At 37.8% G+C, this 14639-nt stretch overlaps 1 protein-coding gene across 1 annotated transcript in view; it reads right to left on the bottom strand.

The window, feature by feature from the left end:
* Positions 1 to 1714: 1714 nt before the first annotated feature.
* Positions 1715 to 14639, bottom strand: part of colec12 (collectin sub-family member 12) — a 135888-nt gene continuing 122963 nt past the window's right edge. Inside the window, exons 7-10 of the mRNA XM_063062579.1 lie at positions 11489 to 11625; positions 8983 to 9092; positions 6170 to 6312; positions 1715 to 3606 (exon numbers count right to left, since the gene is read on the bottom strand). Coding sequence (XP_062918649.1) covers positions 3602 to 3606; positions 6170 to 6312; positions 8983 to 9092; positions 11489 to 11625 — 395 coding nt within the window. The 3' untranslated portion in view covers positions 1715 to 3601. The remainder of the gene's footprint in view (positions 3607 to 6169; positions 6313 to 8982; positions 9093 to 11488; positions 11626 to 14639) is intronic.

The following is a 14639-nucleotide window of genomic DNA, read 5'->3' as shown; positions in this document are numbered from 1 at the left end:
GGAAAACTCTGATTTCAAATCTCCGCTGCCTTGTGACTATATTCACTCTTGGGGAAGGCTTTGGGATTAAAGCCAGAGGAAAATTCTGGAGCTGGAGTCCTTAAGGCAGACTTATCTTGAGTTCAACGCTGACTGGCAACTCCTGCGAAGCTGTTGGTGCCAAACTGTATCAGTCTCTGCTGTTCCTTTGGATTCATCAGCTGCATAGAGAGGGGGAGCCTGCTGCCTGGCTAACAGCTTGCTATCGTACCGCCCTGGCTCGCATATCATGTAGACAGCTAGCATATAATATCCATGGTCATCCCCAACCAATGGAGGGGCACACTTACTTTACCTAAGCTTAACTGTAGTAATGTTCTATTTGTCAAGTAACAACAGAACCTTCTTTTTGTTTAATTGAGCTTGGTTTTCTTTCTAATATACTTTCCTCAATTGAATTAATGAGCTGGTGTTCACTTAGGTCTGGGACATGTTAATGTGGATTAAGATAACCAAATCTTTGATTGTTCCTTCTCCGTAGGAATCTGTTGTTGCGTTGTCAGCTTCCTACTCAAATAGCACTGGACAACAAAGATTTTGCTTCCTGAATACTTTTAGGTGTATCTTATGAATTTTGGGCTACTGATCATGAAAATCACCGCGAAATTTCCCTATCATGCACCATTTTTTGAAATCACTTATGTTTATTATTTCAATTCATAATTCAAGTCAATTAAAATGTTGCCTACAATGTAAATGGAAAGTTTCCTATCTTGTCCAGGCATGCTTAGGCGGCGTGGCTGCTGCATGGCAGGACAGGTGTTAGCAATAATTATTGGGTTCATGACTGTAAGGATGGAATTTGCTATCACCAGGCACAAAAATTTCTATGAAGGATTTTGATATCTGAGACAGATGCTTCCCAGAATAACTGATGCCAAGATTAAGGAAAGCATTTTTGTTGGTCCACAAATCAAACAGGTCATCAATGACAGGCAATTTGAAAAATTTCTAGTGGGACCGGAGAAAATCACATGGAAGGCATTGAAGGAAGTTAAAGTTTTTCTTGGCATCTGCAGAGCACCAAACTACTGGTTGAAAGCATACAAAACCATGAAATGCAACATGTCACTAAAGATTCATTTTCTGCATTCCCATTTAGACTTCTTCCCTGCAAATCTTGGTGCTGTTAGTGACGAGCATGGTGAAAGGTTTCACCAGGACATTGCGGTCATGGAGAAAAGATACCAGGGCAACTGGAATCCATAAATGCTGGTGAATTATTGTTGGACACTTAAGCAAGAAGCCTCAGACACTGAGTACAAATGAAAATCATTAACAAAATATTTTTAACTTTAGTTGAACTATTGCAAAGCATTAGCACCATTATGCAATTAAACACATTATATTCAATAAAAGTTAATTTGTTGTTTCTCCAAATTCCTACGTGATACAAATAGTCTGAAATTATATTTGTGTTCATCTTCAAGCAGTCTATCATAAACAAAAAAGAATTACGAGGAAGCAACACTTTTGAAAAAATTTGTTGTCCAGTGTACTTAAGAACAAAAAATTGTGGGTGCCAGATTAGTCATGCAACACTCTTACGATGTGGAAGTTTTCATTCATTGGACTCATTGGCTCACTATCATCGCTACAGTAGAACTGTCAGTAATTTAATTGGGTTGAGTTGTAAAAACATTACTTTGGGAGTATTTTTCTGCTCTCAGATCTTGGTACACACAAAATGCATTTTTCAAATCAACCAGGATTAGCATTGCAATTAAATCTTTATGAAATGTGAGAGAATGGGAATTAAATCATAGGATGAAAGTTAATACAGTATTTAGTCAATGTATCCAGGCTACATAACGTAAGACTATTTTGTTTATGAAGGGCTAAGATTGGTTAATATGTTGATAAAGACTTTGCAAATAATAGCTAAAAGGACTGCAGTTCAATGTTTACACTCTGGGTCACTAGCAGTTTGTGACCGATGTGGCATTTTGCATTGGGATTCTTAATCATACCTTTATTTGCTAGCAGTAACAGCTTTGCCAACTAAAATATGAAACTGTTCATAATCATAAAACTTTGTCGTTTATTAAAGGATAAAACGTTTTAGAAATGTTGCATTTCTGATATTAAGACCCATTGTCAAAGACATGACAATTCCCCTTCAGCCTCTCCTGGTTTTGGTGGGCAGTGGCTCATGCGCCTTGCTGGTTTCTTTCTTGTCTGCAAACAAAGGAAGTAGTCTTCACATCTTCTGCGATGTGCACAAAACTTACTGCTGATGTCAAAATATTTCTTCACCTTCTGTCATAAACAGGAGAAAATCTGCAGATGCTGGAAATCCAAGCAGCACACAAAATGCTGGCAGGACTCAGCAGGCCAGGCAGCATCTATGGAAAAGAGTACAGACGAGGTTTCGGGCCGAGACCCTTCGACTGTTCTTTTTTCCAGAGATGCTGCCTGGCCTGATGAGTTCCTGCAGCATTTTGTGTGTGTGTGTTGTCTCCATGTTCTGTATTTTCTTTTTCATTTGGAACAGAAACAGTTGTACTTTAAAGCATCTTCTTAACAAGTCTGCATCCAAGAGATACTGTTTTAGTAAAATGGATGCCCATATGAAAGCACTTTAACTCCACCTACTTCACTGAAACAATGCCTTATTCACTGCGGCAGAACTTAACATAGATAGGGCTTGAATGTTTTCAGTTTTTAACAATAATAACTATACAGACTCTGCTTCAATGAAACATTTTTTAAAGACTTCTGTGCACTCTAAGACTACAGCTTTAAATTTTAGATATTATGCATTGACACAGTAGGAACTGCCATTTGGTAAAAATATTAGAGTTAGTTAAAACACAGGGTGATGGACAATTTTGTAAATGGTTATTTATTGCTGTTTCTAATTTAGTTACAATCTAGAAACTGAAAATTGATGTAATTGTCTCATGACACTTAATAACTGAAAATAATCTGATTTTCTCGAGCTGTAATCATAACTGACTAAAATTATAAAAGAACAATCCCAATCAAAAATAAAAGCTGAAAATTCAAACCCCCAAAACAGACCATATTTATAACTGCTGGAAGATAACAAAGAAAGATTTGATCTTTGATTTTCTGACATAACAGTTGAATAATAATTCCTTGATTGCCTTGTAAACTAGACACAAAATGTTCAGTAGAAATTTTCCTGAAAAACAAGAAAGCTTTGTAAGCAGAACTGTAAATAATTTTCAAGATGTGTTTAACATACATATTATCTTGACATAGGCATTCATGGAAAATAAAATAAAAATGGGTTCATATGGACTCTGTAATATATTTTCTTGCTAATTTTACTTTTAATAAACAATGATTGCTATCAAATAATAGTTATTCTTTACAGAATAAAGTTTCGGGCTAACTTTAAAAGTTAAGGATTGTCATAATTTTACGTCCCAGCATCAGTATGAGGAAACAGTGCTTGGAAAGTTAGGTTAGTAGTTGTTGTCTAACTCCATTTCAAAAGCTTCCTTTGTTTATCAGGGACCTGAAGCTGAAGTCCACCTCCAATACAGTCCACAAAGTAGTCTGATTGTAGTCTTCAGGACAATCACTCAGAAAGCTAATCTGCAAAATTGAAAGACTAATCGTTAAAAAGATAGCTTAAATAGACACATAAGCTTTATAACACATAACCTATAACATCAAAAGTGTTCTCCAATTCTGTTTGTAATTTTGAACTGTAAGCAATTTTGTAATCAAGAATTTGTGGTGATCAGTATGCCTACATCAAGCTCCCTGGAACAACTGTAAGATCATAATCTGAAAAACCGTTTCTCTGATGTTAACAGCAAATGCTGTCTAGAAAGCTTGGAATAAATTCTGCTCTCTCTTGGAGGAATGTCAAAGGATCATATATACACCAACTCCCAAATGAACAGACTTGTGTCTGCCCCTTCCGGGCCACATTTCTATTGGAAGTCTGAATGCCATATGAAACAACAGTATACCCACCCGAGAGGGTTAATGGAGAATAACAGAAAATGTTGAACTTGACCTTAAATTGTAACTGTTATTTGTTTGTAATAGATAGCTTTTATTACATAATAAGATATGAAACAGAAGCAGGGGTTAGTTGGTCACTCAGCCTCTAGACTTTGCTTTGCCATTCAATAAATTTGTGCTAAACCTCAGCCAAAAGTTCATTTTCTAACTTGATCTTTGTAGCCTCTGTCTGCTAGCTAAGCCTTGAATAAACTTTGTAACCGAGGGAGAGAATTCCAAAGATATGCAGTTTCTTTACACAGAATGACAGACTTCTATGTAAATATATTTCTCCATACTCTAATTTCAAATATTGGCCCATTTATTCTGAGAAGGATTATTAAAATAGAAGGGAGTTTGTTTCACATCTCAACCAGAAGGTGAATATAGCACTAAATGAGATATCAACCAGGATTTATGTGATCACATCTTTGAATTGGACTTGAACATAACCCTTAGATGAAAATGTTAACTATTTCAGTTGAACCATAGCTGATCAATTAATAGTTCCCATAATCCCAGTGTAAGATTTTAATCCAATAATCCTGTCTTGTGATCTGGGGTATAATTTGCACATTTCCTTGAGAATAGCAGATTAATTCCATGTAATGTGCAATTTTCAGCATTCCCTGAGAGTCTGGAGGAACAGTTCTTGTGGATCAGAAGCAATATTCAGCTTTATTAGGGGCTTTTCCATTTGCAATATTGGCATTTTGCTATCCTTCATTGCGATCTTTGAACTTTCTCACACTGACTCCATATTGAAAAAACCCAGATTCAAAGATCCTGGCTGTGGATTAACTGACATGGCCAACAGCAGGACTGTCAATTTGGGTAACTTCCAGGTAATTTACAAAATAAGTATGTGATGTTTTCAGAAGGTTCTACATATCCTTGGTTTATTCTTTCACTATATTTAGTTGCAGCATTCTTGTTCCCCAATAAATATCCGGGTTTTTTTCTGATATTCAGAATATTTAAGCAACTTCAGACACACTAAATTAGCATCAGTATAAACAAGATTTATTCTAGTCTTAAAAGTGAAGAGGTCTGGAGGAGGAGGTCTGGCCCCTGCACATGTAGCACGTAGGCCCACCGTGTGTGGACACTCCCCCGTGCTCGTGAACCAGATCCCCAGCTATGGGCAAATAGCCCCACTGCCTTGTGGGCAGCCTTGGGAGAGACAAAGGCTACGGGAGTAAACCCAGACAGCAGATCCAGAGTGGAGCCCCTGAGGTGGCTGGATGTCATTGAACATCCTTCTGGCAGCTCCTGCAGCCAAGCTGGTGCCAAAAGTATTGCTTCAAAGGTTTCCTTTGGACTACATTGGTGAGGCCAAGAAGGGGATCTTGATGACTGGGCATCTTAGGATCTCCATACCTTCCACCAAGGCTTGTGATGATGATGATCATCACCCATTGTCCTTCGAGACAGACGGATGCCAACCAAACAACTAAGGTGAACATAATATTGTTATACAGATATATGAGTGAAACTTGGCATTGACCTTAAATCTCAGTTTTTTGTATTTCTTGCAACTTCCTTATTTGTCCAAACCTTATATTGGTGACCCTTGTACAGCAGTCCTCGAATTACATAAGAGATCCATTCCCATTTTTTTGTAAATCAGAAACACCTGTTTTCTATAGCTATCTATATTGTACGTATTGTGGGACATGCACTTCCTTTGTATAACTTTTCCATTTTATTGTATATTCATCTCAATACTTTCCATAGTTTAACTAATGGAACACATACTGTATCCAACCATTAATGAATACAACAAAACATTTTATTATAATAATAATAATAACAAAATGTTATAAATATTATAATAATAATAAAAAAAATAAAATTTATGGGAGAATTTACATTAAGTTGGATTTCTGTGGTCTTCTGTATATCTGACTCTAAGAAATTGTATTTTGGAATCTAGGTACAGACAGCCTCTATTTCAATTGGCAGACACCTTTCCTGGCCACTATTCATATCTGGAAATTCCAAACTGACTACCACCGGTTTTCATTCTATTAAAACAATGGCAGAAAAATGTAAATATTTGGCGTGCATTTGTAAATCTTATGAAGTGATGTTATGAACATAAATGTTAAAATAGCATTGAAATAATAACGTTACATTGACTCACCTTTGTCAGCATTCTTCTCACAAATCACATGATTTGCATCTGTGCAGAAGAAGTCATTCCATAATGCATTCTTAGCAAGGCCAGCACAATCTTCTGTTAATCCTTCCAGCCGCCAGTTATCAGGCTGTCCTTGCCTCCAGTTTCTTGTATAGAATAAATATTAATACAACTGAATATGCTGAACTAAGTACTTGTATGTAAGTATGTATTAAGATCTTTAAGATTAACTTTGTTTACCATATGTACATCAAAACATACAATGAAATGCATTGTTGGCGTCAAATCAAATAAGCAAGGATTGTGCTGGTCAGCCCGCAAGTGTCAACGATAGCATAGCCACAACTACTAACCCTAGCCATACATCTTTGGCATATGGGAAGGAAGTGGAGCACCAGAGGAAACCCACAGGAAGAACGTACCATCTCCCTACAGACAGTAGCAGAAATTGAAATCTAATCTAATCTTACTGCTAGTGCTGTAGCGCATTGTGCTAACTCTACTTTCAACTGTGCTGCCTCTATGTATACTGTATTATTGGTGAGTTGTGTTCCTGTTTTCCAGGAGCGCAACTCAGCAATAATACAACTCAGATTAACCCTAACATAATCACGGTATGTGGAATTAGTACAGTAATCTGATATCAGACAGGTCTAGGTAAATTGCTAATTAAAGAAAATAACTTCTAAGTGTTTGGAGCATGTATTTAAACTACTCTTAGCATCTATTTGAAAATAATAGGGCATGTATTTATTATCAATACAGAGTGCCTAATTTACAAAAGCCGATTATAAGGTTTTTAAGCATTGTGAATGGCAAATTGATTATAAGATCAATCTAACCATAACAATAATCATAATATCTTCAGGGAGCAGGGGAGGAGGGGTTAATTTTGGGAGTGGGGCGGGGATGGTGGAGAGTAGATTAGGAAATTGTAGAGGTTTGCCAAAATTTAATGGAAAGGCTACATTTGTATTTTCTGCCTGAAATCTGACAAGTCTGAGAGACTGGGCCTTTGGAAAGGAGCATGAGTAGTCAACTTAAGTGCACCAAATTTCTTGGTGTTCCCCTGGCGGAGAATCTCACCTGGTCCCTCAACACCAGCTCTATAGCAAAGAAAGCCCAGCAGCATCTCTACTTTCTGCGAAGGCTGAGAAAAGTCCATCTCCCACTCCCCATCCTCACCACATTCTACAGAGGTTGTATTGAGAGCATCCTGAGCAGCTGCATCACTGCCTGGTTCGGAAATTGCACCATCTTGGATCGCAAGACCCTGCAGTGGATAGTGAGGTCAGCTGAGAAGATCATCGGAGTCTCTCTTCCCACCATTACAGACATTTATGCCACTCGCTGCATTCGTAAGGCAAAAAGCATTATCAAGGACCCCACACACCCCTCATAGAACTCTTCTCCCTCCTGCCATCTGGCAAAAGGTACCAAAGCATTTGGGCTCTCACAACCAGACTATGTTACAGTTTCTTCTCCCAAGCCATCAGACTCCTCAATACTCAGAGCCTGGATTGACACCAACCTACTGCCCTCTACTGTGCCTATTGTCTTGTTTATTATTTATTGTAATGCCTGCACTGTTTTGTGCACTTTGTGCAGACCTGGGTAGGTCTATAGTCTAGTGTTGTTTTTGTGTTGTTTTTACGTTGTTCAGTGTAGTTTTTGTATTGCTTCATGTAGCACCATGGTCCTGAAAAACATCTCATTTTTACTGTGTACTGTACCAGCAGTTATGGTCGAAATGACAATATAAAGCGACTTGACTTGACTTGACTTGACTTCTAAACCAAAATCTCTCCATGTATAAAGACCCAGTACTACAGCCTCATTTACACTCAGCTGGCCACTTGAACTGTATACTCAACAGCAGATTCCCAAGCCCCAGAAAGTCAAGAAATTATCAGCTGGAGAGAAGAAATGATTCAAAGACATTTTCAAAGTCTCCTTGAAAGAATGTAATATCCCAATAAATTGTAGGAATCCCTGGCCCTGACTACTCAAAACTAAGTAGCATTCAAGGTGCCATTCAGAATCTTAAGTCCCTGAGGGTTAATGTAGATTTACATGTAAATGGTCAGCACGGACTCAGTAGGGTGAAGGTTGTATATCACTATAATTCTGAGGCTCATAGTATCAGTAACATTAGCCAGCAACTCGGGGCACATCAGAGATCAACTTTCCTGTCTCATGGAATCGTTTAATAAGATTGACAATGCTAGGGGACCGCAAAGCAGCTAAAACCTACAGGGAACTTACAGCATATGTCAGTCAGCTGCATGTTTACTTACTTGTTTAGTGATACAACGTGGAGTCGGCCCTTCTGGCCCATCAAGCCATGCTACCCCCACAACCCCACGACCCTGATTAACTCCGACCTAATCACATGACAATTTACAATGACCAACTGACCCACCAGGTATGTCTTTGGACTGTAGGAGGAAACCGGGGCACCCAGGGAAAACACACGAATTCCACAGGGAGGACATACAGAGACTCCTTACAGAACAGTGTCGGAATTGAACTCCAAACTCTGGAACGGCCCAAGTTGTAACAGCATCACGCTAACCACTATGCTACCGTGGTGCCCAGATTCAGCCTTGCAAATTTACCAGTTTGCTTCAGAACTCACTGGTTAAAATGTTGACCCATTTATTTTTTTAATTAAGCAAAATTGTGGTATATGGCATGACTATCTTAAGTCAAAATTTAATTTTAGGTGGAACAAAACCTACAATTAAATTTACATAAATATATAATTTGTACTTGACACTTAGTAGTTTTCGATTTTATAGACGCCATATACATACGTGTACTGTGCAACAGTTCCATCGACCCATCTCCAGTCATTATGCTCCTTCACATCTGTCAGACCAATCCAGTAGTAAAATGCGCTATTAATTTGTTTTCTCACCCATTGCTGTAATATGAATACAACAATTGTTAGCGATATTGATGCATCAACTCCTGCATTACAGCCATTGGGGACAACAGAAATTCCCCCTCATAGAATTCACAAATTAATACACAAAAGTTTAATAGATGCAATAAATTTCACTCTCATCAATTTATGTGAAAAAATAACATAATCTCTTTTAAACTCCTGTTCCTGATGCATGCGTCGATGACACAGCTTTACATTACGGAAAGTTGCAATACGGACCATTTTCCAGGAACACAACTCACCAATAATACAATGGCTGCCTGTAAGTAAATATGTACATTGCAATGCATCATAAAAATTGCCCAGCATTCTCAATATTTTCCTAAATATTGTGTAATCTTTTCAGGATGATCAGAATTACTTCATTGCCCTCAAGTTATGCTTCATGTCCTCAATATTCATTGTTAAAGTAGAATGTAACAAGAGATATTCAGTGTCTTCAGTTGCACTTACAAATATTGGCAGACTGATATGAAAAGCCAGAGATATTGAAAAACTACAAAAATTAGAGTTTTTTAAGAAAATACTGTTGGATTAAGTACACTATTACTGCCACCAGTCAGATATTACCATCATGCTCAGTATGAATGGATCTATTACACAGAGGGACAAAGGAAAAAATGGTGTCAAAATTGGAAAACAAAATGGTAAACATGTCCATGTCTCATGAATATATGTTTGCAGTGACAGAAAACATGGTCACTTCTACCAATGCATGTAGATTGGTGAGGACAAGGTCAAGTAGATTATCTGTCATGTTGGTTTACGCACTGTCTGCCGTACACTCAGTCTGTAGTTACATCCTACAGGACTCTGCCAACTTACTCTATGATGGTCCTACCAAGCAACCTTTGGCAATAGACATTGAATTTCCTGCACCAGTCTACATTTTGTACCATTGCGGCTTTCAGTGCTTCTTCTGGGTATTGTTCAATGTGGAGAACCACTGATTCATCAACTGTGAGAAGACAGGACGTGGTAAGCCTCAATGGTTAATATTGAGAACTCCAAGAGCCTTGTATATCACAAAGCCTCCATTTCTGGCAGGTATGTCCTACTCATGTAACAAGAAGTAGCTCAGGAATGTAATAGAGTCTGGTCCATCCCTAAGTTGTGGTTCTGTGAGTAAAACTATGTAAGGGCGTTGCTTGACCAGACATTTCTCACACTTTAGATACCAGTCACAAAATATTTGCAAGGAGGACTTTGCAAATTCTGACAAAGTCAATACTGACTTGGCTATGAGTGACTTCATCATGGCCATATTCAATACATAGATTGATGCCGGAATATTTATCAAGTTTTTTTTTAAATTATGTTTTATTACAAACCATGCTGGGTCACTTGGAGGACATTTCAGTGTCAACCACATGAAATGGGTCTGGAGTCACACATAACCCAGACTCAGTAAGGATCATATGAATTTCTTCCTGAAGGTCATGAATGAACAATATGAGTTTTAATAATAACCCAGTGGTTTTCATGGTCATCTTTATCATGATTAATTGATGTTTTCATTTTTCAAATCCCAAAAGTAGACTTTTGAACCTTTCATTAATTCTGGTAACAATGCATAGAAATGTATATTTAGACCCTTGTTATTTAGGAGCACATAGAATTCAACTATTATCTCCTAACTTCAGTTTGACGACATAATTATAGAACATAAAAAGCACAATTACTTCTCAGTCTGGCAATGGGCTATGTTCCCCAGCTTCAACATTATTCTGTGGAATGATTTCTTTTGAATAGTCTTTTTAAATGAAATTGATATGGTTGTGGACTGAGGAGAATGGGCATGGTTAAACCTACCATTTCGATTAAGGGCAATGTCAGATTTTCTGCCTTGATCAGCGAAGTGTGAAGCACATTTACCTACATTTACAGATTACTTGGTCTGTTCAGAACCAGAAGGCTTTGCTACTGTGATTCCATGGTAACTTTGAGATTAATGTGCTTTAATTTTACATGCAATTAAAATATCGCTTCAATATTTTTCTTATTAAGACTTGAATAGGAATGAAATTGAGAGTAATAAATCAAGACCCAGAAGAAAGGAATACATACTGTAGCATCTAAACTGTTCTTTCTTGGTAATGTTGCTCATTTGCAGAGATGAAATCTTAGGGTAGCTCTTAGTAGCCAGGGCAATAAATATTTCTAATTCTGTGTATTACTTTTATTGTATATGTTAAATATGAACAACTTTTAAAATTTGTGTGTTAATTTCATTTGAACCCAATGTGCAAAGATTCAAAATAGTGTAATTAACCAAATATATCTTAATTTTCTGTGCTGAAGGAAATAAGTCATCTTTATCAAATCTGAAGAAAGTGACAATGAAGTATTTAATGTTATGATCATTTCAGTACCTGTTCTTCTTGGTTATTAATTATAATCAGGTTGGATGACATAGTTCTACATAGATTATTTGCATCTTTAAATTGAACTGGATTATTGGAGATATAATAACATTTATCCTTAAACCTCCTCCAATTAAATGGACAACCTGTAAAAAACCACAGAGAATGAACTTAGTAAAGCTGTGCAAGAAAGTGTAACAAATACTTGAAGGAATTTTTACTTTATTCAGTGTTCATAAAGATGAATATAGTTTAATGAGAATATTTTCTATTGTACTTTCCAGATACAGAAGCAAACTTCCCATGCAGTCTATAGAAATACATTTAGTGTTATCCACTAAGTTTGAACTTCAAGGCATTGTTCTCTCTCTTCTGCCCAAAAATATTTACCATAAGGGTACTCCTACTTCTGAGTAGATGGGCCACAGAAAGCCCAGAGATACATTCCTATTGCATTGATGTAACTTGTTCAACCTTTCAAAATCAGCAACCCTGAGTAAAATATCTTATTTGAGCCAGGTAAGGGACAGATTGCCCAATTAATAAAAGTATTGAGACTACATAAATTCATGCCACTGTTAGACCCTCACAATATCCAACTCAAGAGGCATTCATCCGTCCCATCATCTCAGTGGGTCTCACTGGAAAAATGTTACTCTCCAACTTCACAGTTTTTCACTCAGTTACTCTCCCAATATTTACTCTGCTACTGGAATAAAAGGTCATGTAAGAAAATCATGTCCTTTCTGTACTGTTTTAGACAGGAACTTTCTTTTTACTTTGCTTATAAATTATTTTTATGTGTACTATTCATGTTGCAACATGCAAACTTTGAAAATTGTTGACGATCTATCCTGCACCCAACATATTGAAACAATCATGAAGAAGGCACACCAGCAGCATACTTGATTAGGAGTTTGAGGAGATTTGGTATGTCACCAAAGACTCTAGCAAATTTCTACGGATATATGGTGGAGAGCACTCTGACTGGTTGCATCACTGCTTGGTATAGAGGCTCCAATGCACAAGGTTGGATGAGGCTACAGAAGTTAGTAGACTCGGCCAACTCCATCTTGGGTACAAGCCTCCCCACCATGAAGGACATCTTCAAAGTGCAGTGCCTCAAGAAGATGGCATCCATCATTAAGTGTCCTCACCATCCAGGACATTCTTTCTTTCATTACTACCATCAGGGAGGATGATACAGGATGCACACTCAAAGTTTTAGGAACACCTTTTTCTCCTCTGTCATTCGTATGGTCCATAAACCCAAGAATACGACTTCATTATTCCTCTTTTGCAGTACGTATTTATTTTATATTTATTGTAACTTATAATAATTTAATGTCATATACTGTTGTTCTGGCCTCTGTAGGTGCGTTTCATTTTGTATGCAAATCGTTTTGTATAATCATCATTTCCAGTACATAATCTGTTTTTATATCATTTCCTGCATAGATTAATTTGGGTTTTGTCTTTCCACCTATCTCCACCATCCCTTTAAGCAGTAATATCCATGAGTATTAAATATTTGCTAATACTGGTAAACATTTAGTAGATGTATTTTGAAGAAAATATTATGTTCAGCATTTGTTGTAATTAAGTATTTTTGCGCCACAAATTTACTCACACGGCATAGTTATGGAGTGCTGTGTGCGTGTATTACCTTGGTTAACACCGATTGCAAGAATAGTTGACAGTATTAGTATATTCAGGCGTACAACTATTCCGTATTCTATTTAATATGTATCTTACTTAACTTTCTGCAGTTTCACAAGTAAGATCTTATTTAAAACTGTGAAGAAAGTTCCTGTCTCGGGTGATTTTTGAGAAGGTGTTTAACTCTCTGCATAGCTCTGTATATACGCATTGAGAGTTCAGGTGAGTGAAAAGATAACTCATCTTCAAAGGCATCGCCCATGGACTGGAGACATGCCTTATACAATAATGTCAGCTTTCTGTTTGATCAATGTTGATTGCCAAGACCTGGAAGTGAGGACAGAAGGTGGCGCATCTTGAATGAATCCACAACTAGCATAGCTACAGCACAAGCTGGCGCATGAGCCAAAGTGGAAGAATGAGATCAGCTTACATCCAATGCATCTTACTAAAGAAAATGTCCAATGCATTTTGGCTATGAAAAAGACAATGCTTTAGTTCTACAAGGAAAAGCTGCCCACAACACACAACCAATATGCCTTTCACATTGTCCAGGTATTGAAAATCAAAGTCTACAGCAGCAATGACCCACACACTCCTCCTTCTGTAGTTTCATCACAGTAAGGACTTCAGTCAAGAGTTGCTGCTGATGCCACTCCCATCTGCACAAACACAGACAGACTGAACTTCCATCCATCCCAGGACATACATTTGGCAAACCAGTCTCCACAATGCCCTCATTCAGGAGCCACAGGTGCATTCGGTTTGGCTTGCTATCTGGCTTGTTGAGACTGAGTCACAACAGGGCTAAGTGTGTTTGACAGCCAGTCTGTCCTGGAAGTCAAGCTTTTAGCAATGCTGTGGAAGTAATAAGTCTCAGACTTAGTGAAGAGCTAGTCCTTTTCTGTAAGTGGCTTGATGTTGATCACTGCAACGTGCAGGAAGGGTTAGGGCAGTGCACATTAATATTCCAGCTGTGGGTTTACAATGCAGTGGCAGATGCTGAACAAAGTCTATGGCTGTTCAGAGGAAGTTGAAGAATCTCTCTTCAGCAGACTTAATAATTTTCCAGAGCACTCACACAAAGAACTGGAGCTTGCAGACCTGTTGTTGGAACTGCAAGCCACAGAAAACAAGGGTTACCTACTAGGACTGAGTTTGTTTTTGGGATGCAGCAAGAGGAATAAACCCTAGTGTAGAAACTTCTGAACAACAGGCAAGAACATTAGAAAACTGAAGGTTTCAAATATTAAACAAAGCCTTTTGCCCACTATCCGCCATTTTCATTCTTTGTAGAATTCATCTGCTGCCATGCAGAAATGTGAAATGATCCTAGTTTCATGCTCTCAACTTCTGGTAAAACGTCATTCAAAGAGAGGTCTCCAGCAAAGATTGGAAAACCAAAACCCCTATCGTGGTCAACTAAACTGAAGTAGAAAACTATATAATGAATGCTGGACAACGCCTGTCCACAAGACACCTCACCCCTTAGCTACTTCCT

The sequence above is a fragment of the Mobula hypostoma genome, chromosome 1, assembly GCF_963921235.1.
Source record: "Mobula hypostoma chromosome 1, sMobHyp1.1, whole genome shotgun sequence".
Taxonomy (NCBI): Eukaryota; Metazoa; Chordata; class Chondrichthyes; order Myliobatiformes; family Myliobatidae; genus Mobula; species Mobula hypostoma.
The sequence above is the reverse complement of the archived record's forward strand: the minus strand, read 5'-3'. Positions and strand labels throughout refer to the sequence as shown.